This window comes from Xiphophorus maculatus, chromosome 20 (genome assembly GCF_002775205.1).
Source record: "Xiphophorus maculatus strain JP 163 A chromosome 20, X_maculatus-5.0-male, whole genome shotgun sequence".
NCBI lineage: Eukaryota > Metazoa > Chordata > Actinopteri > Cyprinodontiformes > Poeciliidae > Xiphophorus > Xiphophorus maculatus.
The window spans coordinates 18,334,218-18,360,309 of NC_036462.1; the positions used below are offsets into that span (position 1 = coordinate 18,334,218).

Here is a 26,092-nt window from a genome sequence, read left to right on the forward strand (position 1 = left end):
AGTTTAAGTCATTGGGGGAAAGACGGGGGCGATGACATGTTTGCATACACCTCAGAAAGTATGTAGTTGCGCCCCTGGTACCAACTGATAAGCATTTTACTGAAAACATTAAGTTTTAAAATATAATATAAGAGAATACTAAATAACATACTTAAATACACTGAAACTATTCAAATGTATCATGAATTGTTTCATTAAAACTAATTAAATTTAATGCCCTAATCTGCAGTGTGTGAGTGTGACCTCTTAGGTTCAGTCTTATTCACTCATACACCCAGACACACAGTATGCATATATGTGCCCATCATAAGAGGATTATTGCAAAGCAATTACTCTCACAGACCGCCGTGTCACCTGTTTCTCTGCACAGACATTGTAAACTGCATTCAGGGGAAGCAGCTGGGATTGAATCAGAGACAAAATCAGGATGCAGGATTATGATGTGATAGTGCTTGGAACTGGAATTAAGGTAAGAAAATACATTATGTTTTTTCTCATAAAATAATCAGCATGCAGTGTAGGGGAATGAACATTTTTCTGTCTTAAACTTACGGTCTTGATTCTTGAGAACTTCAGTAATTTGCAGAAGTAATTGAACCTTTACAAAACTTGAAAGGTTCACGCAAAGCAATATCATCTGTTAAAATGGCCATTGCAAGATTATTTTCTGAAAACAGAAGCATCACAATGACTTCCAGTCCTAGAAAGAGTGCTATCTGTAGAGTTGCTTATTTTCTCTATGACAGCAATCACTTCAAGGTCAAATCAAAACTGAGTTGTAGATATTTGCATCCAACACCTTAAAACACACTGAAGGATTTGTTGTCTTAACTTCAACTTTTACCAGCAGAATTAAAAGTTAAGGTGTTGCTAGAAATGCTTGGACATTTTTCGGTTTCCTGGACCGTCATCCTGCTGAGCTCCTTCTGGCTATCGAAGGGGATTTATTGAGTGACATCATGGCATTAAAGCTGATCTGCCTTCACACAAACTGATAACTGCTGATTCCAACAGCATTTGACCCACTTCCCCTTCTGTCCCCTCTTCTTTCTTTCAGGAATGTGTCCTATCTGGCCTCATGTCTCTGAGTGGGAAAAAGGTCCTTCACATCGACAAGAACTCTTACCATGGAGGAGAAAGTGCTTCCATTTCTCCCCTCGAGGAGGTCCGTTCAATCCAAAACACTCCAAGGTTTTAAAAAGTTATGGTTTCAAAAATGCAAAAATGCAACAAAAAAAAAACATGTGGCATTGAGAGATCAGGTTTCTTATACATTGTAAAACATTTGAACCACATTTAGTTGTGTCTACTATCTTCTGCTCTTTAAGTAAAATAAATTTAGCCAGTTTTAGATTTTGAACCTAAATGTGTGAGTTTGTGAAAGATAAACTTACTGTAGTGAATTGTGTTAACTTTTTATTAATTTAGTAAAACCTCAAAAAGTTGGATAAACTAGAGGCTTCCATAGGTTAGCGCTAAAAAAAAAACTGAAAGAAGAAAAAGAAAAGAGTGGGAACTGTTTCCCAGAATGCTTAGCGGCTTGTTTTTGTATCCTGAGACGGAAGTGCGTTACATTGATCTGACTCTTGTGTTTTATTAAGGCAAATGTTTGTTTTAATGCAAAGCTCGGGGATAATGTTTTATTCACACTAAATGTTTTTGAGTAAAAATCAGTTTGATGTTTAATAAAATTCATGACCAGATCAAAAATTTTGTTCATGCAATTTGAAACAAGAATTTAAATTATTCTAAAGTAAAATAAATAGTTATTGTAACTTGATATTATGAGTGAAAATAATAGAGAAATGTGGCTCTTTAACTACGTGAGGGCAGATTTTTTTGTTGCATATTGTGAAATAATTATTTGGTTTAAAATTCAACATTTAAGTTAAAACTCACAATTCAAAATTAATGAACTTAAAAACAAAGTTTAGACAACTTTCTTCTTGTTGTTAAATCAACTTCATGAACTTTAATTTCTGAGTTAAAACCAAAACAATTTTCTTGTTGATTTAAATTGCATTTCAAGGCAGCAGATGGACTTTCCTTTTCAAGTTAAACCACCCTCATATGTTTTACAGTGTGCTGTTTGGAGTATTTTCTGTCTCTGAGCACTACCAGTCAGCTGGCTTAAAGGAGTTTAATATATTTTCTCATTGTTTGCAGCTGTTTCAAAGTATGTGCACATGCGAAACAGATGTTGCTGTTGTCTCTTGACGTATTTTTGATTCTTTTTACAGGAAAGCCACTGTAGCGCACAGAACACACCTAATTTGACATTGGAATCACTTTAGCTCCTTCTCAACAGAACCTCCAAAGTAAACGTGACAGTCCACAGATTTAGTGAGAGCAACTCCTCATCCCACGCTGATTGTGTTCTGGAATAAATATGCTGATAAAATCTCAAAAGACCAGAAAATAGTGTTGTTTGAATGTTGGTCTGTAGCAGTTTGAGTTTCTTTTTGATGAGAATCTGATTTAAGAAATTCTACAAACTCAGTTAACCATGAGTACTTAACTTTAATTATTAAATAATGAGTAAACCGTTGTGAGCTTACTTTTTTATTTATTAAAACAATTACATGTTAGAGACAAAATTTCTCCAGGAATTACAACAGAATCTATTTTCCTTATTGATTAGCGTGACACGGCTTTCACATCTGCTTTTGATTGGTTGATCAACGCCTCATCGAGCTCCTTCCCTGGAAGGCAACCGAGACAACTAGGTTCTGGCCTTCAGACTGAGACGTAGAAAGAACCAGAACCAGCAAAATGTGATGGAGATGGTGCATGACCTTTGATCCTACCAGCTGAATGAGTTAAAAACTGCATTTCGCAGTAAGGTGCTCGATTCTTTATTTAGTGCTGGTGCTGCTCCTGGCCCCAAAACAGTTTGGAAATTATTAATCCCTTATTTATTTCAAGATTATTTTACATATTATAAATCAAAATTAGGCCATAAACCTCTTTCCTGAAATTGATGAAACTTTAAAAAAAGTATTATTTTATGCCAGTTTTGGAACGTTAAATGTTTAGTTTATGAGATCCACATTGCTTACCAAACCAACACTGTCTTAAAACTAGCATGGCATGAACATCTGTTAGCTGGCTACTTGAGCAGATAACCCAACTAACTAGCCAACTCAGTTGTATTGATCCACAAAGACCAAACTTGGAGTGGATTTCTGCAAAAGCGCTTGAAAATCCAAGTATTCACTATATATTTTTGCTTAGTTTGAAGTGCAAAAATAATAATAATTTAAAAAAAATACAATTAACGAATGTTAAAAATACTGGTATAACTTTAATACTGAAAACGTTATAAAATGTTAGTAGCAGTGGGAATAATTGTTGCGTTTTGGTTTTTCACAACATTTTTGTGTATCATCTCCATTCTGAGACGTTTTTGTGAAGGTTTTGTCATGCCACCATGAATCCACCCTGGCCTGGCAGACTTTCATCTTTATCATTACACTTTGTTGCTGGTATTAAAAGCTCATTTTGTTCACAGCTGTACAGGCGGTTTAAGGTTCCAGGCCCTCCTAAATCGATCCGACGAGGGAAAGAGTGGAACGTGGATCTCATCCCCAAGTTTTTTCTTGCCACTGGTGAGTTTTGTGTAGCTCATCTTATTAGTGAGCTTATTGTTTTAGGTTTATCTTACAATCAGCTGATGTGTGTTTACTTCAGGCCAGCTGGTAAAGATATTGGTGCACACTGAGGTGACTCGCTATCTGGACTTTAAAGTTGTTGAAGGGAGTTATGTGTTCAAAGCAGGCAAAGTGCACAAAGTCCCTGCCACAGAGGAGGATGCACAGAGCTCAGGTGACATAGATTAGCATTTTTAATCTACTTCTACAGGCAGAAATGTATTTCAGGATTTTGCAATATTTTCAGATCTGATGGGCATGTTTGACAAGAGGAGGTTCAAGAAGCTGCTGCACTTTGTCCTGAACTTTGACACGAGAAACCCTCGCACTCACCAGGACGTGGATCCTGAAAAAACGACCACACGAGAGCTGTTCAGCCGCTTTGACCTGGGACAGGACGTCATAGAGGTCACAGGTCACGCCATAGCCTTACACTCCAGCGAGAGGTCAGTCAAGATCTGAATCAGTGATCCCAGATGTTTAAAATGCCTCAGTCTGCCTCCATGTGGTTTCCTGCTCTGCAGCTACCTGGATCAGCCCTGTTTGGAGACCATCAACCGGATCAGGCAGTACTGCGAGTCTTTGTCCCGCCACAACAGCAGTCCGTACCTGTACCCGCTGTATGGCCTCAGCGAGCTACCACAGGGATACGCCAGGTGAGATGCAGACAGTCTCTATTTGTTTTATTTAAATTAAAATAACAACTGAAATTTATCTCTGAGCGACTTCTGAAAGACATTTCAGTTTCAATTCCGTCATGCAGAACTGACAGGTTTTCTTGAACGTTCACAAATTCACAAGACGGAGCTAAAAGGCAAAGTCTAACTGGACTAATGAAAGCAAAACAAAATTTGAAAAAAGAACAAAGTTTGATCAAACTAAAAATCACAACATTTCAGAAATAAATCACTGCCTGGCTGCACAGGGCAGTTGTTGCCTCAAGCGAGTAAGTCATTTGTTTGAATCTCACCGTGTCTCAATCGGAACGTTAAGGTGGTGTTTTAAGAAACATTATTTCTTTTGTTACTTTGAGCTTTCCTAAATCGGTTTTCTGGAACGTGGTATTTTCTGAAATTCTTGATTAAGATTTTAGTCTTGAATTTTCTGCTACGTTGCAGGGAAAAAAGAAGCTTGAAACAAGTCAAATGTTTTTATTGTAGATTTATTTCTACTGAAACTTTCTCCAGATGTTTGTATCATACTCAAGTTTGTAAGAACATGTAAGAAATCAAAACAAAGTAGGTCAGAAGTTAAACGTGTAATAAAGTTGAATGACACAAAAACGTACTACGGAAACTTACTAAAATGTATTTAGTACTTCATAGAAAAGTCTTTGTTGGTAATGAAGATTTATCATATGTGAAGAAATTAGTATCAAACATTGATCAGGTATTGAATTTGCTCAGCTTTCTGTTTGGAATCCTTGTGTTGCTGAGAAATCCCAGATAGTTAATTCTTCAAACTCTAATCTGCATCAACTTTCCCCTTTATTGAAAGGAGTCTGTCTGTACCATATTCTGGAAAAGCAGCTCTATACCATGATGTTCCCACCTCCAAACGTTCCTGTTGGTACGGTGCTACTGGGACTAAGTGCAGCACCATTTAATCTCCCAACATTGTTTTGCAGCATCATAGAGTTCAGTTTTGTTGTCATCTGAACAGACTTTATTCTCCTACTATTTTATTGGCTTGTTCAAATCTCAGCAGCAAACCCTAAACCAGCTTCAACAAGTTTTTTCTTCATCTGTTGATGTCATTACTTATTATTTTCATGAAAATATTATTTATACTCATTTCAGATCTTTCTGAATTTCTCCATGACTAATCTGTGACTCTTTGACAACTCTTCAGGTTGTTCTTTAGTTCCTCTGATCTTATGAGGCGGATTTGGCTGCAGCTAATTTACTTTAGTTCACACATCCACTGGGGCTCACTTGAGCATCCAGTAGTTTAATAACATGCCTGTAACCATTGCTATCATTAAATCTTTCAATATTAAAGTGTAAAAGTCTTTAAAGAGCCCTTTGCTTTTGCCTGTTATGGGATACTTCCTGTGTAACATCTTGGTAAACATTTTATTGGCCAAAACCAAGGACTACCCCATTGATATTAGTTTGAAATGATGCATCATTAAATTGTGCTTTAAGTACTTTGACACCTTTTTTTAAATCTTGTGTTTAATACTTATTCTTTGTTCCATTTCACTTCATTATACATAACTTAATTTATGGACTGATATGTAATGGTTTTGTTGTGTGTGTGTGTGTGTGGATTTCTTAGGTTGTTATAGATATTTGGTGTGAATTTCTGCTGTAGGATGTTATATTCCGCCTGACATGTATTTTCTGGATTAAAGTGAGTTTCATTTTTTCTATCTTTGTGTGTTTCTCAGACTGAGTGCAGAGTATGGAGGAACCTTCCTGCTGAACAAACCAGTGGATGAAATTGTCATGGACAACGGCAAAGTGAAAGCTGTCAAATCGGATGGGAAGGTGGAGCAGACGTTGGACTGTGGGGGAAACGTTAGTTGAAATGTTCAGCAAACTAAATGATATAAGCTTTTCTTTTTGTTTATCACAGGTTTTCCACTGTAAGCAGTTAATCTGTGATCCCAGCTACGTTCCTAACCGGGTCAGGAAAATGGGACGTGTCATAAGGGTTATCTGCTTATTAAATCATCCAGTTAAAAACACCCGTGAGGCCAGTTCCTGTCAGATCATCATCCCTCAGGCAGAGCTGAACAGAAAGTCAGGTAAAATACCCATACAATTTCTCATCCATACTGACTGTGAGCTTCCAGACTTTTCCTGATAAACTCTCACCACTCTGAATGAATGTTTCTGTTTCGTCCTCGCAGACGTTTACATATGTGTAGTGTCCTACAGTCACAGCTTGGCCTCGGACGGGATGTACATCGCCACGGTGAGCACGACTGTAGAGACCAACAATCCAGAGAAAGAAGTGGAGCCGGCCCTGGAGCTCCTGGAACCCATCATGCAGAAGTTAGTGACGAGTCTTTCTGTGCTCAGGTCTGTTTTAGTACATTATTGTAATTTTTTTGCATGACTTTAATAATTCTAGATTTGTCTCCGTCACCAACGTGCTGGTTCCAAATGAGGACGGAAGAAAGAGTCAGGTAAAGAGAGGAGCCACCAGAGGCAGTCACAATTTTACATACACCAATCATCAGCATGAATGTCTAATTCATTTTGGGCTCTCAGTGACTTACAGTATATTATATTTTGAACAACAAACAACTGAAATAACTTATGAAAAACACAAATTTCTTCCACACATTGGAATTCTTTGTATAATCGATTTCCAGAATGACCCTGACCTCATCGTAGGATGAGGTCAGAAACTTATTATTAGCCTGTTGTGTCCACTGATGTGTGACTGGGATTGTTGTCCTGCTGGGACTTGACTGTGTCAACCAGCAACCATCAAACTGCTGATTTCAGGTCAAGTTGAAGAACCAAGACATAGCCCAAAATATTGCATGTATTTGTATTTGTATTTGTATATTTCAACCTTTTTCATTATTTCACCTAATTTTTTAAATGCAACAATAACCATGGGAGAAAAAAAAAAGACCCTCAGCATGATGCCACCACCACCACCATGCTTGACAGATGGTCATCATTCAAACATACCTTGACTGTGGCCAAATAGTTCAGACCTGGTCTAACTGACCATAGAGCTTTTCCTAGAAATATCTTGTCTATGTGGGCAGCTGCACATTTCAGTCATCCGTCATTGTGTGGGTTTTGTTCCAGGTTCTCGTGCGTTGGTTGGCATAAGTCCCTTAACTGTGGACAATTCAAGCAACTTCCTGTTTATGATAAACTTGATAGGCTCTGTTTGAAGGTAGCAGCTCACATGGTTAAAGCTAGAGCGGAATTGAGTGTTGTAGCAGATTAATAATCCCAGCTGTACATTAAATGGGCATAAAATTGACTTTTTAAGCTTTATGTTAAAGCTCAATAAATGTTATTCTCTCATCTAAAACATACCTGGAATGAAGGCTTTATTTTTTCATGCATGTTTGAGAAATCCTTTCATCTCCATGGCAACCACTCAGCGGTGCAAAAAACACTTAGAGGCGCAGCTTCTCCTCAGAGCTGTAGTTGCTAAGGTTCTGTCCCACAGAGCAGTCCTCCCACTCAGCTCCTTTAGACTAGCCAGCAGCAATTAGCAAACACCTGGTGGAATCTACTGAGACCATTATACGGCTACTGCTCAGTGTTAAAAACATTCCTAAAGGGTTAATAGAGGAGCAATGTTGTGGTGACTTCCTGAAGGCGGAGTTTCAGGAGTTTTTAAAGAGACAGAGGCCAAATTTCACAGTGTTAAATTATGTAGTCAATGTTCTTTTAAATTATATTTGTAGCATTTTTATAGCAAATAAAGGTAACCTAGTTACTTGATAATGCTAGAAGATGGCACCATGTGCCTGTAAAACACATAATACTGACTCTTTAAAACTGATGGATTCAGCACTAACATTCACATGGACTCTAACCTTAATCCTATTGAATATGTACATGCAGTCTGTGTTTAAAAGCCAAGTTCATACCAGAAATTAAATTAACTTCTGGTAAAGCAAGAGGTCAAAGGTTAATCCAAAACCTAATTCATAGCTACAAAAGTTTGTGGTTTCTCCACAACATTTAATCAAATATTATTTATATATTTCAGCCTGTATGTATTCAACATCCACAAGAAATTATAACTTGTGCAGCTATGTATATTTATTCTGTAAAAAGAATGTCTGAAAAAAAAAAACATTAAAGGCCCAAATTTATTCAAAGATTCATGCTAATGGATGTATGTAAACTTCTGCTCTGAACTCTACAAAAAAAAAAATTTTACATCTGTCTTTATCCCTTCCCTCCAACCTCTCTCTGCTGCGTTAGATATTTGTATCCCGGTCTTATGATGCAACAAACCACTTTGACTCGGAGTGTGAGGACATCAAAGATATGTACCGGCGGATCACCGGAGCAGAGCTCTGCTTCGAAAGACCTCGCAATCTGTCCCACAACTCCGACAACGACTGAGAGAGCCATCCGCATCAGGAACGCTCGGTTGAACAGACAAGATGGCTACCACGCACAGCTGTGAAGCAGTTCTGTAGTTATAGAGAGAAGCGTGACTGATAATGTAAATGTTGAAAATCCCCTTTTCTCCTATTGATTGTTATAATTGGTTCTGTTTGAAAAAGCCTGCATGAAACGATGTAATTTCTGAGCCCTGTACCTCCCTGCGTGATTTTTTTTTGTGTCATTTTGTGTAGTTCTTATATTTATAATTTTGATACATATATTAGGGCCATTATAGATGGGGGGAAACAGCAGTACATTTTTGCCAAAAAACTCAGAAGTTTTTATATTAATCTAAGAACTTTTCTAGAAAAACAAAGAAATTATTTAATTTGAAAAGTCAAAAATTTGCTAGAAAAAATTCAAGAGATTTTGAGATTAATCTCAGAAGCTTTTGAGGGGGAAAAAAACTTGGAAATTTGAGTTTCAAAAGTCGAGCATTTTCAACTTTTGCAAATTTTTTCTAGAAAATTTCAGATTTTTTCTAGCTAATTTGCAACTTTTAAAACTCAGAAATGTCCAAGTTTTGTCTCTCAAAAATTTCAGAATTTTTTTCCTAGAAAACTGAGTTTTCAAACCAAAAAAATTGCTTGTTTTTTCTAAAAAAAATTCTTACAATTTTCTGGCTTAACTGTACTCCTCCTACAGTGACCCTAATATGAGGTCATACACATTTCATTGTTCACTGTTTCATTGCTAAATCCCTGGAGAGAGGTGTGAATATTATTTAGAATACCAATAAAATAGTTCTCTGTGTTATTAACTGAAGCTCACTCTGAAAATACCCAGTGATGTGGGCATTGTGTTTCAGGTAAAAGTAGCTCAGCTGCAGACTGCATCTGAATGACATGGGTTTAATCGCTGAGACTGACTTTGGACATGTTGCGTCGCAGCGGCTGATTAGAGATGAATCGAACATGCAGGGGATTTGTGGATCCTCCTCTCTGCTGGGGGCTTATGAGTGAGAAGGACAAAGGCAGTGAATTATATCATATGCTGCACAGGCAACTTGTCTGCTGCAGAGCTGCTGGACGCACAGAGCAAAGAGGCTTATCCAGAAGGAGGACAGCAGCCACAAACAAGCACCTCGCCTCGGCACAGCCTGCGACACGTCACACACTTTAGATCCTTTGTTAGTTCGTTTTACTTTGTACATGCTGCTGTGCAGACTGAAACTGACAAATGAGGAAATGTTTTCTTACACAAATAATGGAAACACTGAATATAATAAATAAATCAAACCGTGGTATTTAACAAATGTATTTATAATCAGTCTATACAACGACTTTATACAGCAGAATACAGATTTACTCAACTCAACTTGTTCATTTATGACTGAAAGTTGTTTTTACTTTTAAACCACAATGTGACAATGAAAAATTGCCACAACTTTGTTTCAAATTTTCTCAAAGTGGCTCAAAGCTTTGATAAAAATGCCTGAGACTGAGCCTGCTTCAGACTGATTTACCCCGATGTTTGCAGAAACACAATAGCTGGATCAGTTTGCTATTTTACTCTGAAGCCTCTTTGCAGAAGAAGGGCGATCCTCCCACTTGAATGTGAACCTCGTCTTTAAATGACCATTTACACTCTCACTTTGAGTCCCCACTTTCATCCTGTTTCACTTCTAGAGCTCTGCTGTAAGAGGGAGGAATCAGACCAGCGGCCACCAGCCGCCGCTCGCTGTTCAGAAAGTTAAATGTTGCACAGGCATTCGGCTGCAAAAGAGCAATAAAATTATTAAAATTTAGAAATAGGCATTTTAGAAAAATATATTTTAACACATTCATTGAAGTAAAATCTTTTTTCTTCTTTAATCTATCATAGAAAGATTGAGTGATCTTTACCGTGTCCTGCACCTCCAAAGCGATGCGTTTCCGCTTCAAGAGTGCGAGAACTGAGGGGTTAAGTCGTTCGACCCTTGACCCTGTGCCCAGCACAAGAATCTCTGAAGCAGCACAGAAAAAAAATACAAAAAATAAAAAGTAAATAATTTTAAATACTATATGCCTTAGAAAAAAAGATAAATGGACACTAACATGAAAGAAATATGCATTGATCTTCACAAATTATGTCACATCTACAGACGCCTTACAATTGATTCCAGTACTGATACTCAAATTATGCAGTACCAAAAAAATATATACAAATACCCAAAAACAGAAAACTTCCAATTGTGGAAATGGCAAAATTATTCACACCTGCAACCACTCCTTTAAAGTATTAAATGTAGAATAAAACTACTTAACTGTAGCAGAAGTGAAACATTAAACTGCTGCGCAACTCAGCAGGATGTTGCTAGGTAACCAAAAGCTACTCAATGGGTTGTTGCTAGGTAACCACAGAGTGAGTGAGTTAGTTGATTCCAACAACCCTGCTAGCTGGTCGTGAGAGGTTTGAGGACCTAAAACCTTTCCTCTGCCTACATTTCCCAGAATGCTGTACGGTTCTATAGCAAAGATCAGTGAATATTCTGTATAACGGTATTAAATATTCTATTAGATGATACTGATCAGATGTCTACCACAATATTTATTTATTGTCCATCCCTACTACCCATGATGAATAATTTTTTTCAAATTATATGACTTCTGCTAGAGAAACCACATCATAAACACAAAACCAAAGAGTGCTAAAGTTTAGATATTTTACACTCAGTAAATCAAAACGCTTAAGGTATTTGGAAAAACCTCTTGTTTTTCTTATGTGATGTTGTGGTTCTAAGTCGTACCTATAGGTGGTTCAAGCATGTGGAAGAGAGAGATGCTTTCCTCTGTGATGTCTTCAGAACTTCCAACCTGCAGAAAGACACATTTTTTCCAACTTAGAACAGTTAGTCTGTCGCCTGTAAGGAAACACAATAAGACCCGTAGGGACTGTTTGGATTGTGATCTCACGCTCCACTGAAGGATGGCAGGAGGTATCAGAGCGCAGGGCCCAAACACCCGGTTTCCATCGATGTTGAATCCCATAGGACTGTAGCTGTGTATCATGATCCCGTTGTTGGCCTCCCTCTTCATGATGGACACGGTGGTCCGCTGGTACGTCTCATCGTCACTTGGCCCTAAACTGTGAGCTCGGCAGAGAAATGGGCTGCAATCAAAGACACGAGAATTGAAATTAGGGTTGTATTTTGCAACACTGTTTTCTTTTAAATTCTTATATAGGCCAGAGAAATACCTAATCAAATTATATATTATTCCAGGTTGAATGTGAACACTACAAATAAAGTAAAACCATACTTTCAGTAACGCAATGCAAAAATTGCTTTAAAAAAACTGAGATGCTATGAATTAGTCGTTATACTTTCCTCCATTATGTTAATTTTTAAATAACAGAATGCACTGCAAGTCTGACCAATGGCCTCATCCAAGAGGCAAAGAGCCAACAGCTACCCACTGACAGCCAAATGTTGTAGGCCAGTTTTTGTGCAAGACATACACAAGCATAAATACATTTGCCAAATACTATTATTCTTTATAATCAATTATAAGAGGCAGTTTTTTTGTAAGCCTGTTTATTTGCTAAGCTACAGAGAAAGTTTTGCTTTGTTTTACAATTGCATACTGTGATTTTGTCATTTAAACTAGGCATAGGCTGAAAGTCTTAGTAAAAATAAAAGCAAATCAATACAGCAGTTACTTTAAAAACAGAACTATATAAGAAACGAGTGGGACTCTTTTGTAACTGTAACCATGGCATTAAAATGGCCTTCCTTCTTAGAGAAATGGGACAATAAAGAGCCAACATATTCATTCGTAATTTGTTGTTTATGGGTTAAATATTCAGGGATTTTAATGAAACATACCTGGAGAAAGCGGGTACAGATCTGGAGGAGAGCAGAAGTCTCTGTGTTGATCTCTGAAGGAGGAACCTGGCGGCCATGTTTGAGCCGGTGACACGCAGGGGGACGGAATGCGCTGTAACACCACATTCTCACTGAACAGTCGTGCGTCGAAAAGTCGAACAACATTTTGTCCCACGTTGGTTGAGGAGATTTGAACTAATTTTACGCCAATCCACCGACACAGAAGGTAACAGGTTTACAATACTGGGGCAACTGGGGCAACTAAATGATAAGTTTAAGCCAAAGGTGACCAGAGTAGCCAAAAACTGTACTCAAGTATAGGTAAACGTAAAGTGAGTACCTGGTTATTTACATCTCATTTAATATTTCAAAACTATTTCCACAGACAGACGAAAATGTAAGGTTATGTTTACATTTTGGCATTTTAAAGACTAAGATGAAGTAACATAATCAAAAATAGAAAAACATACAAACAAAAGAAATATTTTTCCAGTTAAATATTTTAGACTCTGCTGACCGAAGAAGGTTAGAATAACAAACCTAAAAAATAAAGTTTTTGTAATTAAATAGTAAATAGTATTTTATTGAATTTGTTGTTAGGGCGCATTCAGAGGTTTAATGTATGGTATCACTTTTAACAATGTTATTTATTTAAAATGTTGGAATTTGAAATAAAGGATCCATTCCTTACTTCTTCTTGCAATGACTACTACAATTTTCTATGAAATCTAATACTATTCAATGCAAAACATGGTTTCATTACAAAAACCTTTTTATTATTCCTCTTGCTGCATTTATTTGACAAATTATCGTTGACACATCATTTAGCATTAAACATCGCATCCAACATTATACACCACGATTCACATATTTTATATTATTTTGTGTGAATATTATTATACGGAACCAAAAAACTCTATATTTATACTTACATTTCTTACTGTAGGTAAATTAGCTACATCTAACTAAAAGTTAGTAAGAATATATATTTTTGCAAATATAAAAATCTAATAAAATTGTTGAGATTTCGTTTTTTAAGTCTTAATAATAGTTTTAATAGCAACATTTTATTTTTGTATTTTTATTTAATAGTATAGTTGTTTATGTAAATCAATTATGTAATAATTTCATAATACGTTGGTTATCGAGTAAAATCCTCTGATGTCGATTAAAATGCCTGGTGGGTGCGTTCAGGATGTAACAGCGCCCCTCGTGGGCATTTAGTAGTATGACAGGGGTCAGATGATCTTAGCTGCTTTGTAAATAGACATCAGCCATTCACTGTAACCATGCCTTCATAGGCTCTTTAAATCCCCCAGCTGAGCAGATCCTGCCGCTTGGACTCTACACTTTTTCTCGGCTTTTTTTCCCCCCCGGGCCGTTTTCGGTTTGTCAAAGTATTTCTGAAACATGTACCGGTCTCTGTACGCCTTCCGATCGTCCGAGCCCAACTCGCTGCACTTCGCGGCCGGGGAGAGCTTTCTAATCCTGGAGAGGAGCAACAAACACTGGTGGCTGGGGTCTCGCTGCAGCTCGGGGGAAACCGGCTACATCCCGGCCTCTTACATCGAAAAACTGCAGGTACACCAGACTGATGTAAAACGTTTGCTTCCACTTTTCTCCCCCTCTGTCTGAACACTGAGTTCTCAGCCTCTTGATGCGCTTGGCTATAAAAAGGGCTGAATCAATGGAATCGAGAGAGACACATTCAGTGGTGTATGCCTGCTGAATAAATCATAAATTATAGGAAATGTTGCATCATGCAGAGACTTTCCTTCATCTTTCTGCACTGCAGCGGAAGAGAGGAGACTCGGGGTGGCACAGAAGTGGAGTTGAATACTGATGGGATGGCAAAAAGGGATAATTACACAATAAAAGCATGCTCAGCTGCAGGAAACTCTTTTCTGCTAACTTCTAGATAATCCATGATTCATGTATTTCTCTGTTTCTCCCAGCCACGCCCACACGAGTCCAGTAATGAGGAGTTTGCTCTTGGATGCAGACTAACTAGTCGGAGCTTGCGTGCTGTTTTGGATGCATGAGCTGGCAGGAGACGCATGCCGTCCCTGAACTTAATAAGCCTGAATCTGAGGTTTTCTGAGCACGCATGACTGTAATTATAGAGCCCTGCAATTCAGTCAGGATACAAACGCAAACCTTATTGTACCTCAGAGTGGTTTTATCTGATAAAACACCACAGTGTATTGTATGGTAGTGAACTTGAGGGGAAATTATGATAAAAAAAAAGTGTGGTTTGCATTTTTATTCAACCCTTTGTACTCTGATTCTGCTAACTAACATTCAGTGTTGTCAGACCAAAATTAAACTTTTTGTGGTTGAAAACTAACGTCATATTACTATGAACACACCTTTAACTGTGAAACATGGTAGTGGCAGCATCATGCTGTTGCCAAGGGGGAACCTGATCAGAGTTGCAAAGATGTTTGGAATTAAATGGTCGCTTTTCCAGCCATTTTGACCACTCAAAGCTTTACACTAGAGTCACATTCACCCAAACACACACATTTATACACCGATACGCAGATCGGTAGGCAATTTGGGGTTAAGTGCCTTGCCCAGAGGCACATCGACATGTGGCAGGAGGAAGCTGGAATTGAACCTACAACCTTCCGATCACAAGACGATCACTCTACCAAAGAGCCACAGTCGCCCATATAATGCAGAAGTTTATGGGCGACTAAATGCAGAATCTGTGACAAGAATTGAAACTTGATGATTACATTATACTATCAGACTGAACCCAAGTTATTTTCCAAGGAAGAGTGGGCAACCATTTCAGTTTCTAGATTTGCAAAACTGGTAAAAAATTGTACTTAAGTATTTCAACATATTTCTATTCAAATTAAAGTAAAAAAAAATTACTCAACAATAAAAAAAACAAAAATTGGTAAAAAGGCTACTTAAGTACTGAGTAACTGTACATCAATCATTTGATTTTTAAGAATTGCATCAACAGACGGACCATCATATTAAGGCATGAGGAAGTTTTGGTATTTTAAGGACTAAAACAAAAACATTTCATATAAATAACATACCTACCAAATAACAAATTAGTGTCTTTCAATATAAAACTTAGGAAACTTTAACAAAAGTCGCAGGTGTGTGTCTGTGTCTGGTGATTTTTTTTAGTAAAAACAAGTTTGTTCTTCATTCAGTGAAGTTACTCACAGTGGGTAGAGAGTCCAGAAATTGTAGTCAAGTAACCGTAGAAATACTTTGTAATAAAATTACACAGGTAATAGTACAGCTTAGTAAAAATAGTCCTAAAAGTAAATTTTTTTCCAAAAGGTTATTTAAATGCATGTGACTAGTAACTACCCAACTCTGGCTGTGGGTCCTAAATCCTGTGAGTGCTGCAGGTCCACTGTGTCTAAATAAAGAGGCTGAATACAAATGCCTGCCACACATTTCAGATTTTTGTTTGCATAAATATTTTTCTTCCCTTTCATACAGACAACGCTACGTTTGCCCATCACGTGAAATGAAGAATTTCTAAGGAATGTGTTTGTAAAACGTGAAAAGGCTGTTGTTACATAATTGGCCCCGTTTGTTTCCGCCTACAACCACATATGTCCCCAGGCCGTGTCCTGTTGAGCTTAAAGTTTAATAGCTATGAATGCTGCCATATTAATGAATATTTCACCTCTCTGTTATTGTTTGGGTTTTTTTCTACCAGGCTCCGGAGCAAGATGAGGTTCTGCAGTCCATTGACCGAGCAATCGAAGGCATCCACAACGTGGCCCTAAAGAACGGAGGCAAATACAATCTGGAACAGCGAGATGTTCTACAGTAAGACAGAGAGAAAGGGAAACATTTGGCAGTAGTTCTGCGTTATGTTCTGTTAATTAAATAGTTGTTTTGCTGTGATGCAGAAAGCTGATCCACCACAGAAAGGAGACCCTGGCTCGGCGAAGTTCTTCCTCCGCCGGACACAGACTTCCTGCTTCCAACAGTGAAATATCCCTGAGCCAAACGCCTCCTCCTCCCAACGGCCTGAACCAGAACTACGGCAGACAGGGAAGCGTGCCGCTGTCAGGGAGCATGGACAGCATGCAGGCGGAGCCGGGCTTCTACCAGGTAACACGCTCTCTACACACACGGCTGCACGGCTCAAAATGACCTGCTCTGCTATTTATGCATTCATCTGTTTTTGGAGGTTTATTCAAAACAGGAAACTGTTTTATAATTATTTGCATTACGAGGTTTCCCCCAAAAAACCTGCTAAGCCGGGTGGTTGGGTGCTAGATTAGTCATTCATCCAGCGGCCCGTTGTGTTTTTGAGTTAAAAGTTTTTTAAAGTTTACAGGAAATTTGAAAATATCACTTGATAATTATTTTTAATGAAAGATTGGAAGATTAATACCTGGACACCAACAATAAAGTCATAAAAGATGCAAACATTTTAAAAACATTTAAATAAATAAGCAATACTTAGCCCGGTGGGAACATAACAAAAGCCTGGTGGCCCGCCAGACTTATAATACACTGAGGAGAAACCCCGCATTAAAATAATTGCTTTTTTTGGAACAAATGTTACATTTTGGGTTTGTCTCATTCATTTTTAATAAAAGATCTCAGCTCTGTGCTTCAGCTAGTTTCTGTTTCGGTGGATTTAGAAAAGTTTGCATTTCAGCATCATTACCTTGTTAGGTACAAGGTGATGTATGTCAATAATATTGACATTTGTATATAACCTGTACTAATACAGGCTATATACAAACTATTTAAGGTGTATACCAAATCCAGAATATAGGTATAATATTTCAGTCCTCAGGTATTCCTACTAGACCTGTCACAAAAACAGATTGTCCCAGAAGTTATTGTGATAAACAATAATATTGTCAGTTTGAAGCTATTTTCAAATACTATAATGGTAATGGCATAATAATGCAAGAACACATTCTCAAAGATCAATAAACTTTCATTTCTGATGAATATTTAACACTGGTACTGGAAGACCTTTTAAATATAAAAGATAAATAAACAAAACAACAGAAACGGCAAATAAGTCTGTAGATAAAATTGTCATTCAAAACAAAAAAGCACCAGACTGAAGACTTTTGTCATTCAATTTTTGGTAGAAAAAGAAAAACGATAAATCATGCAAATGAAAATTATTGAGCTTGTTTTAATTTATCATGTGATTAATGGTTAATTAATCACATGATTAATGTAATCAATGTTTAATTATTTATCTTAATTAAATATTAATTAATTAGTTAATTAGTTAATTAATTAATTAAATACTCTACACTTGGTAGAGTGTTTACCAAACCACTCTACCAAACCTTACTGTAAAAAGGTCATTCTGATGGTTGAAGAGGCTCGTCTCCAACCTATTTAAGTAAAAGATGTTTTAATATTTTATTTCAGGAGTGTAGAAAAAACTGTTTATCTTAATCCACAAATGTTAAACTATTTCCAATTGATTATGTTTTGTGTTTTGTCTTTGTTTTGAATGTATCCGTTTTAATTTAACCTCTTTTGTTTGGTTATTTTATTTTTATTTTGTTATTTGTCCTTTTATCCAGTTATTTATTTTGTAGATTTATGCCCCTTTTTGCTTTTTGTTTGTCTGTAAGTTTGTTGTAGGTACACTAGCTTATGAATTTTTAAAAAAATGTAGGAAGTAATTTAGAGGTATGTTGAAAATGAAACAATTTTAATCCTGCTCTCTTATAAAAGTCCCCCTAAATCATGTTTGTTTCTGTAATGAGGCGTGGGGGGTTCTGCTAACTCGGCCCGGTTTGTTTTCCTCTGTGCAGGTGCCGCCTCAGCCCCGGCGCGCCGCTCCGATTACTCCCCCTCCCCCTGAGAAGCAGAGAAACAACCGGCGTCCAGGTTAGGCCCTCAGTTCCTCCACCTGTTGGCTGCAAACTGCGGCGGCGTGTTTTTGCTGATGTGTCCTGCGCCGCGCTCTATTCTTAGTCAGGTCAGCGCCGCTCAGCTCCTCTGTAACCGGATTCCTGTCCCTCTCTGCAGAGCCGGAGGTCCCCTCCAGAGTGTCGTCCCTTCCCGCGTCCCCCGCTCCCTCCCTCACCATCAGCACCACCTCCACAGAGTCCGCCTCCCGCTCCTCTCTGGCCACCTCTGACATCAGTCTGCCCAGCACAACCAGCACCCCTCCTCCTCCTGTGCCGTCTCGCGTCAAACCCCCCGTCTCACCCGCCGACGTCCAGCCGTCTGACTCTCCTCCTATGCCGGCTCCCGTGAAGAAAAGCCCGGCGCCGCAGCCTCCGCAGCTCCCACAGCTCTCTGAGCCTGCCCACCCCAACGCCGCCCCCACCCAGCTCTCCTTGGCGGACCCACCGGGGCCCGAATGGCCCGTGGCCCCGCCGTCTGTGGCCGGAAGTCCTCCTGGCAGCCCCTCGGCCTCCGAGCCGGTTCCCATGACGACCGGCGCCGAACTGATCGAGCTGGTGCGGAAGAACACGGGGTTGAGCTTCGAGCTGTCACGGGTGGCGGTGGGGGTGGTGGTGGGCCACCTGCAGACCGCCCTGCCGCAGGCGGCCGCCGCTCTGGAGCGGGTTCTCCTGTCGCTGGTGGAGAGCAAGGTCAGGCTTGTTTTCACTGCGTCATGCGGATCCAGCATTCCTGAAGCCTGTTCAGAGTTTAGAGTTACGGACAGAGGCGGAGATAGACTTTTAGAGTCAGGGGGCCGAGGGGGGCCCAGATGGGAATGACCAATAGCAAACACATTATACACACACACAGCGGATATGAAAAGTCTACACAGCCCTGCCCAAGTGACAGCAAGGCAAATAATTTCACCTTTATGGTGACCTATGACCTGTTCAATTCAACTGAAAAACAAACTGAAGCATAAAATAAAAAGCTTAAAATAACCTGGTTACATAAATATGTACACCTTTAAACTAATACTTTGTTGCAGCACCTTTGGTTTTTTTTACATGTCATTTATTTTTTATATAGCACTTTTAAAAACAGGTTTAAAACTGTTCCACAGCGATAACATCACCTCCCATCAGTGTGTTAAAATTATTTTAGTTTTTAGAGCTTCAGTTCTCATTTTTCACCAGCTGCAGGTTAGAATAAAGCCTCTAAAAATAAGTGCTTTAAACTGGTTGCAGAGGCACAAAAAGAGAAGTGAAATACCACATCCTGTAAGGTTCAACATTTACATCAGGGATCATTTTTAATTAAATTTGTTTAACTTACAAGTTGGCTGGAAACACAAGTCTTTATGACAGAGGCCTAAGAAGAATAACAACAGTAGGTAAATTAAATTATTCCAGATTTAATATCTCAGTGATGTGTAACAGCTGCTTATATTTCCCTCTGGTGGCCAAATGGTTCACTAAAACAAGTGTGAATAAAACAAAAAACTTGTTTATTTGAACTACATGTATACATTTTACCTATTGCTGAATTTCTATTAATGTTTTAAGGTGCTAACTGGAGCTAATTTATCTGTCAGGACTGATGGTTTTTAGCATCAGTAACATTTTTGAACTGAACTGAACTGAACTGAACTGAACTGAACTGTCTGCAGGACTTGAGTACAGCGCTGCCGCAGGGTCAGGTGTGTCACGACGAACAGCGTCTGGAGGTGATCTTCAGTGACCTCGCCCGTCACCGTGACGACTCTCAGCAGCGCAGCTGGGCTCTTCATGAGGACCACGCCCTCATCGCCTGCTACCTGGAGGAGCTGCTAAAGATACTGGTAACCATGACAACAACACAGCAGCTTCATTGGAGCAAGAATCCATCCATCCATCCATTAATCCATCCATCCATCCATCCATCTATCCATCCATCCATAAATCTATCCATTAATCCATCCATCCATCCATCCATCCATCCATCCATCCATCCATCCATCCATTAATCCATCCATCCGTCCATCAGTCCGTCTATTCACCCATCCATCTGTCCATCCATCCATTAATCCATCCATCCATCCATCTATCCATTAATCCATGCATCCATCCATCCATCCATCCATCCATCCATCCATCCATCCATCCATCCATCCATCCATCCATCCATCCATCCATCCATCCATCCATCCATTAATCCATCCATCCATCCTGTCTTGTCTTTCTTCCTTACAGTTCACTGTTTTTTTTTCCAGTTGTGTATGTAAATCCTGAAATCCTCCCATAAATTCAGTGAACTTCTGTTTTCCAGTCACACACTGACTAATAAATCTGGAAATCTTTGGTCTGAATGAATCTGGATTGTAGAAATCACAAACAGCCTGCTGGACTGGAAATGACCTCACAAGAAGCAGCAAAGCCAGATGAGCTGCTGCTGAACAGTTTGAGTCTCTGTGAGCTCAGTTTGGGTTATTAGCGGACTCTTCATCCTGCAATGTGTTTCTGTGCTCAGCAGTAATAAGTTATTCTCTGTTTCAGTGTTACTTCATTCACACTGTTTGTGTTTCCAGACTGATGCAGATCCAGAAGTGTGTAAGAGGATGTGCAAGTCCAACCACTACGAGAATGTTCTGTCGCTGGTTTCATATTATCAGATGGTAATGTGTAGCTTACTGATATTGTTTTATATAGTAGACAATCGTTTCAGCATCACACTTGTTCACCAATGATCTTCATATTGTAAATGTGTCACACTGAGGTGTTTAGTTTGTCTCCTGGCTGACCTTTGACTTGTGTTGCTACGTGCAGCTTGATTCTCTCTCTCTGTTGGGCTTCATGCAGGAGCACCGCGTGTCTCTGCGGCTGCTGCTGCTCAAAGTGTTTGGAGCGATGTGCAGCCTGGACGCGGCGCTCATCTCCACTCTGCTGAACTCCATCCTGCCCATGGAGCTGGCCAGAGACCTGCAGACGGACACACAGGGTGAGGAACATTACGAATATTAACGTGCGTCGCCTCATATTTGGAAAGCTTCCACATCGGGAGGTCTGCCACTGGAATACATTTTGCTGGACGATAAATTGTCCCAGAAATAATTGTGATAAACAATAATATTGTCATTTTGACGCCATTTTCAACTAATATGGAAGAGATGGACCCGGAAGACATTTTGAATATCTGAAATAAACACAACCAAGAACAATGAATAAAAAGAAAATAGAAACCATGCAAACCAAAACCATAAATAAAATGGATCCGTAAACAAAACTGCTCTTTGAAATATATTAATTATCAAAATGGAAATGATCAAACAAATTTTAATTAATCACGCAATTGACTGATCAATTGTTTATCTTGACAGGCTTGATTGCAATAAACCGTAATATTGTCATTTTGAGACTATTTTGAACAATAATTGTACAGAATACGCCACACTGGAACTGGAAGACATTTTAAATACCCCAAATAAAACACAACAATAAACAAAAACCATACAAAACCAAAGTAAATAAATTAATAACTTAAATGGATTATGATGTCTCTATAAATAAAATTGCCCTTCCAAATATATTAATCATCAGAAGGGAAATTATCAATCTCATTTTAATTTATCATGTGATTAATTGCTTATTGTGACAAGCTTAATTGTTATAAATATTGTCGTTTTGAGACCATTTTCAACTAATATAATAATAATGTAATAATGCAAGTTGTCTTTTCAAAGACTAGTAAACTTTTGTACAGAACACTCCACACAGGAACTAGAAGACATTTCAAATACCCAAAATAAAACACAATAGTCAGAAACAATTAATAAAAAGAAAATAAAAACTGCACAAAACTAAAATCATAAATAAAATACACTATGAAGTCTCTAAAGCAAAATTGCCCTTCAAAAAATATTAATCACAACACAGGAATTTATCAAACTGATTTTAATTTATTGTGTGGTTAATTGCTTCTTCTTGTTAACTGGCTTCCACATTTATTTTCTGAAAGCAGATTTGTCTGACCACATTAAGGGTTTTCCACTTCCACTCTGTTATATTTAAATGATTTTTATTGTTTCATTTGTATTTGTAGATAGTTATTTGCAATAGTCAAATCTCTCTAGAGCGCTGCTCTTTGTTTAATAAAATAATAAACCAGTTTAACTGATGAATGATTTATTTATTTATTTGTTGGTTTTGTTCCACCACTCCAGAACATTTTGCTGAAAATAAGTAGAAAATTTGAACAAACCAATTGTTCCAGTTCGTTTAGAACAAGAATAATTGTTTGGCATTATCTTTAACATGATTTTGTTACTTTTGTTGTGCGTTTGCTTTGCTTTTCCTCCAGAACACCAGAAGATGTGCTACACAGCTTTGGTATTAACTATGATATTCTCAATGGGAGAGCAGGTGCCGTATCACCACTACGGTATGATGTGTCTCTTTGTATTGAGACGTTTTAGCATGATGCTCGTTATGAGGATGATCTGAAGCTACAGGAACCTCTGTGTCTGCAGAGCATCTTAGCGCTGAATTTGTATGTTTCCTGTTGGGTGTGGTGGAGGACGGGCTGCCCTCGGACCCCACTGAGCAGCTGCCGGACATCTTCCTGAACCTCCTGCTGGCCTTCAACCTGCACCACACGGGTCAGAAAAGATTGTTCACATATTAAGCAACTTTTTTACTGATCTCTACTTTTGAGAAATGTTTTAGTTGTCCCGTTCTCTGTTCAGAAATACCTTTTTGAACTCCATATTTGTGTCAACCAGTGCCGAGCAACAATGCAATAATGCAGGAGCTGAAGCAGAAAAACGTCAAGGTCCTGACAGAAAAGGTGCTGCTGCTTCTGAACAGAGGAGGTAAAATCCCACAGACTAATGATTCCCACTCTTCAATGGGCTCTGACGTGTTTTTCTAAATGAAATCTGCTGTTTTCTGCAGAGGATCCAGTGTGTATGTTCAAACACACGCCACCTGCGCCTCACTCTGTGCTCAAGTTCCTGCAGGATGTCTTTGCTAGCCGAGAGACCGCCGACATCTTCTATCGCACCGACATGATGGTGATGATAGACATCGCCGTCCGACAAATTTCCGACCTGTCTCCCGGAGACAAGGTGAGACTCTCAGCAGCTGACGCAGCACCGAGATGCAGGCAGGAGGGTTTTGTTGGATATTTATAGTTCTGTATAGTTCTGATGGAAACAGTAGAGGAAGCTGGAAAATAAGCTTTTTATTTCAGCTTTTTTGATGTTTAATTTGTGTCACATGAAACCAAACTAAAAACAATTTTATCAACAAAAACTTAAGTGAGAAATTTCTTCAATTCTAGTATCATCAAGATTCCAATATCACAAAGAGCCACTAGAGGGAGCTATTTTCACCTTGGTCAAAGGAGCCAATGACAAATGTATTTAAAGAAGCTTCATATTTTCCATTTTAATTGTTTTATTCATTAAAATATAAGAAAAATAAGACTTGATCAATAGGAAAAGGAAAGTGTGGAAGGTTTTCTTCACAGTTTTAGTTTGTCTATGCAGAAATATTAATCAGCATCTTAAGGACTCACAGAAATGACTCTTGTTTGTAAAAGTTCAGTATGTTATGCTGAACATAGCTTTTTCTCAATTTTGAATATTTGAACAAAAGAGTTTTGAGTAAAAATATGTTCAAAGTAATTTATACTTGGTGGTAAAATAGTTGATTCCTGAAAGTCACACAGCCACAAAGTCTTTAATTGAAATCTTTTTGCATACTATATGAAGTAGTGTTGAATATATTCCATTTTATCACTTACATGGTAACATTTGTTTTCAAATCAATTAAAAAATACTTTATTGATCCCAGTGGGAATTAAAATGGATGTTTATTAACGTGCATGTCTCCTTAAAATAAACAAATTCAACTGAATCGTCTCTTTTCTTCCTCCTGAAGCTGCGGATGGAGTACCTCTCCCTCATGCACTCCATAATGCGCTCCACGGACTACCTGGAGCACCAGCACCGCCTCTCTGACCTGCAGGGGTCGCTCAAGAGGATTCTCAGGGAGGAGGAAGATCCTGGAGAGGACGAAGGGAGCGCCACGGCGAAACAGATGGATAAGCTAATTGTGCAGCAGATCTTCAAGGAGTTCCCACAGATCCACGACAACCAGAACTGACCATATCTGTGTGGTGCACATTCACACGCTGTAGTTTCACTCCCGTCTGCTGAAGGTGGGGTTTGCTGGAAGACCGACGGTTTCTGCACCAGCTGAGGAAAAAACAACAGGCTCTCCAGGGATGCACTGTGCATGTTTCCACATTTCTCAAGTTATTTAGTTTAAATAATAGACAATTATTTAGCATTTTAAAGGATGTTGAGAATATTAAAAACTCATATTACAGTTAGCCAAAAGTAATTGCCAAGCAGCTCTTGAAGTGAATTTAAAAGCAATAAGAGTCTCATATGGACTAACTGCATGTGCTTTGTCAGATAAAATCTACTGCAATCACAGCTGAGTCTTATTCGAACCAAACTAACTTAAACCAAATAGTTTTCAGAGAAAATATCAAGAGACAAATCTGTAGTTTGTTTCAGTGCCAGAGAGAAAACTTTTGCGAGCTTCCCTTCGTAGAGGGACCAAACTACTGTGTGTTACGGAGAGTATTATTTTCTTAAATAGTTACTGCACTTCTACCCCTGACTTTTTGTGCCATAAAACCTCTCAATATTTACACTTAAAGCAAATTTGTTTCCTGACTTAGAAAGGCAAAGCACACTCATCTCTACAGACCTCATGGCTGAGTTAGCTGCTTCTGCTTCTCTGAACTCTGCTGCATTTGTCTCCTTCTGCTACATTTGGCTTTTGTATCTCTTACAATAATTATTCTGTTTTCCTAAAATGCAAAGCCTTGGAAGACTTAAGAAATCACCCCTTCACATATTTAGATAAAGTGTTCCGAATAGAGGCTGTATGTGAGGTATGATGCACTTGTTCAGTTATAATCTTGTGTTCCTGCTGAAAAAATGTCATACTTAAAGACAAATCCGAGGCGTTTTTATGATCTCACTGTGTTTTTTATGTTATTTACCTTGTTTCTTGCATCAATGTTGTGACTGATGTCCTTGTTTTTCACATATTGTTGTTGCTGGTCCTCCTCCAATAGAAACGCTTCTTCACTTTCTCTAAAATCCATATCTGAGTATTAATTTCTTTGACTAATGGTGTATTTGTTTACAATATGTGTAAAGTTTATGTTTGAGTGATAAACATCCTTATGATTGGCAATGTCTGCAAAAATGCTGCAACTGTGTAATGAAACTAATAAAGCTATATTTTAACAGTGCTATTGTCTGTTGTGATGGTTAGGAGCAAATCATTCAAACAATAGGACAATAACAATGAAGATGATTTAATAATAAACTGTCAGAATAACTTCAGTATCAAATAAGGTCATCATCTTCCATTTTATTATCTGTTTGCCTCACACTCAGGCCCACTGAATTTATTGTATACATTAAATAAAATATAATAAATACATTGCTAAAATACAGAGCAATTGTTCCCAATGAAGATTTGACAAAAAAAGTTAAGTTATAAAATTAAACACAACAGTTCAAAACATGGCAAAATAACACAATGCTCTGTATATAATCAAATATATCTAAAATACATGTCAAATACAGTATGATAATTGTAAAG

At 38.3% G+C, this 26,092-nt stretch overlaps 3 protein-coding genes across 3 annotated transcripts; 2 read left to right on the forward strand and 1 right to left on the reverse strand.

The window, feature by feature from the left end:
* Window positions 1-405: 405 nt before the first annotated feature.
* On the forward strand, window positions 406-9,018 carry LOC102232639 (rab GDP dissociation inhibitor beta-like). The gene is made up of 11 exons (XM_005807318.2): window positions 406-469; window positions 1,058-1,165; window positions 3,512-3,608; window positions 3,691-3,825; window positions 3,898-4,096; window positions 4,175-4,306; window positions 6,043-6,142; window positions 6,231-6,402; window positions 6,508-6,652; window positions 6,732-6,786; window positions 8,567-9,018. Exons 1-11 carry the CDS (start codon window positions 428-430, stop codon window positions 8,708-8,710), a joined length of 1,329 nt encoding a protein of 442 aa, XP_005807375.1. The 5' UTR covers window positions 406-427; the 3' UTR covers window positions 8,711-9,018.
* A 978-nt stretch (window positions 9,019-9,996) lies between these two features.
* Window positions 9,997-12,666, reverse strand: ndufaf3 (NADH:ubiquinone oxidoreductase complex assembly factor 3). The gene is made up of 5 exons (XM_005807279.3): window positions 12,561-12,666; window positions 11,650-11,845; window positions 11,484-11,550; window positions 10,600-10,700; window positions 9,997-10,470 (listed from the first exon to the last, which is right to left on the reverse strand). Exons 1-5 carry the CDS (start codon window positions 12,635-12,637, stop codon window positions 10,345-10,347), a joined length of 567 nt encoding a protein of 188 aa, XP_005807336.1. The 5' UTR covers window positions 12,638-12,666; the 3' UTR covers window positions 9,997-10,344.
* Window positions 12,667-13,711: 1,045 nt separating this feature from the next.
* On the forward strand, window positions 13,712-25,736 carry nckipsd (NCK interacting protein with SH3 domain). The gene is made up of 13 exons (XM_023325671.1): window positions 13,712-14,141; window positions 16,258-16,370; window positions 16,454-16,658; window positions 18,347-18,422; window positions 18,564-19,135; window positions 20,095-20,265; window positions 20,992-21,078; window positions 21,263-21,401; window positions 22,761-22,841; window positions 22,930-23,058; window positions 23,182-23,271; window positions 23,354-23,526; window positions 24,344-25,736. Exons 1-13 carry the CDS (start codon window positions 13,971-13,973, stop codon window positions 24,566-24,568), a joined length of 2,232 nt encoding a protein of 743 aa, XP_023181439.1. The 5' UTR covers window positions 13,712-13,970; the 3' UTR covers window positions 24,569-25,736.
* Window positions 25,737-26,092: the final 356 nt, after the last annotated feature.

What these genes read in the sequence shown, in the direction of transcription:
- LOC102232639 (XM_005807318.2), top strand. Translation starts at nt 428, where the DNA reads ATGCAGGATTATGATGTGATAGTGCTTGGAACTGGAATTAAG. An exon ending in CTACCACAGGGATACGCCAG is followed by an intron (nt 4,307 to 6,042) that starts GTGAGATGCAGA and finishes TGTGTTTCTCAG; the next exon opens with ACTGAGTGCAGAGTATGGAG. An exon ending in CTGTCAAATCGGATGGGAAG is followed by an intron (nt 6,143 to 6,230) that starts GTGGAGCAGACG and finishes TGTTTATCACAG; the next exon opens with GTTTTCCACTGTAAGCAGTT.
- nckipsd (XM_023325671.1), top strand. Translation starts at nt 13,971, where the DNA reads ATGTACCGGTCTCTGTACGCCTTCCGATCGTCCGAGCCCAACTCGCTG. An exon ending in GAGAAACAACCGGCGTCCAG is followed by an intron (nt 18,423 to 18,563) that starts GTTAGGCCCTCA and finishes CCCTCTCTGCAG; the next exon opens with AGCCGGAGGTCCCCTCCAGA. An exon ending in CTTCAACCTGCACCACACGG is followed by an intron (nt 23,059 to 23,181) that starts GTCAGAAAAGAT and finishes TGTGTCAACCAG; the next exon opens with TGCCGAGCAACAATGCAATA.
- ndufaf3 (XM_005807279.3), bottom strand. Translation starts at nt 12,637, where the DNA reads ATGGCCGCCAGGTTCCTCCTTCAGAGATCAACACAGAGACTTCTGCTC. An exon ending in TCTGTACCCGCTTTCTCCAG is followed by an intron (nt 11,846 to 12,560) that starts GTATGTTTCATT and finishes CTTTGATTGCAG; the next exon opens with CCCATTTCTCTGCCGAGCTC. An exon ending in CATGCTTGAACCACCTATAG is followed by an intron (nt 10,701 to 11,483) that starts GTACGACTTAGA and finishes GTGCTGCTTCAG; the next exon opens with AGATTCTTGTGCTGGGCACA.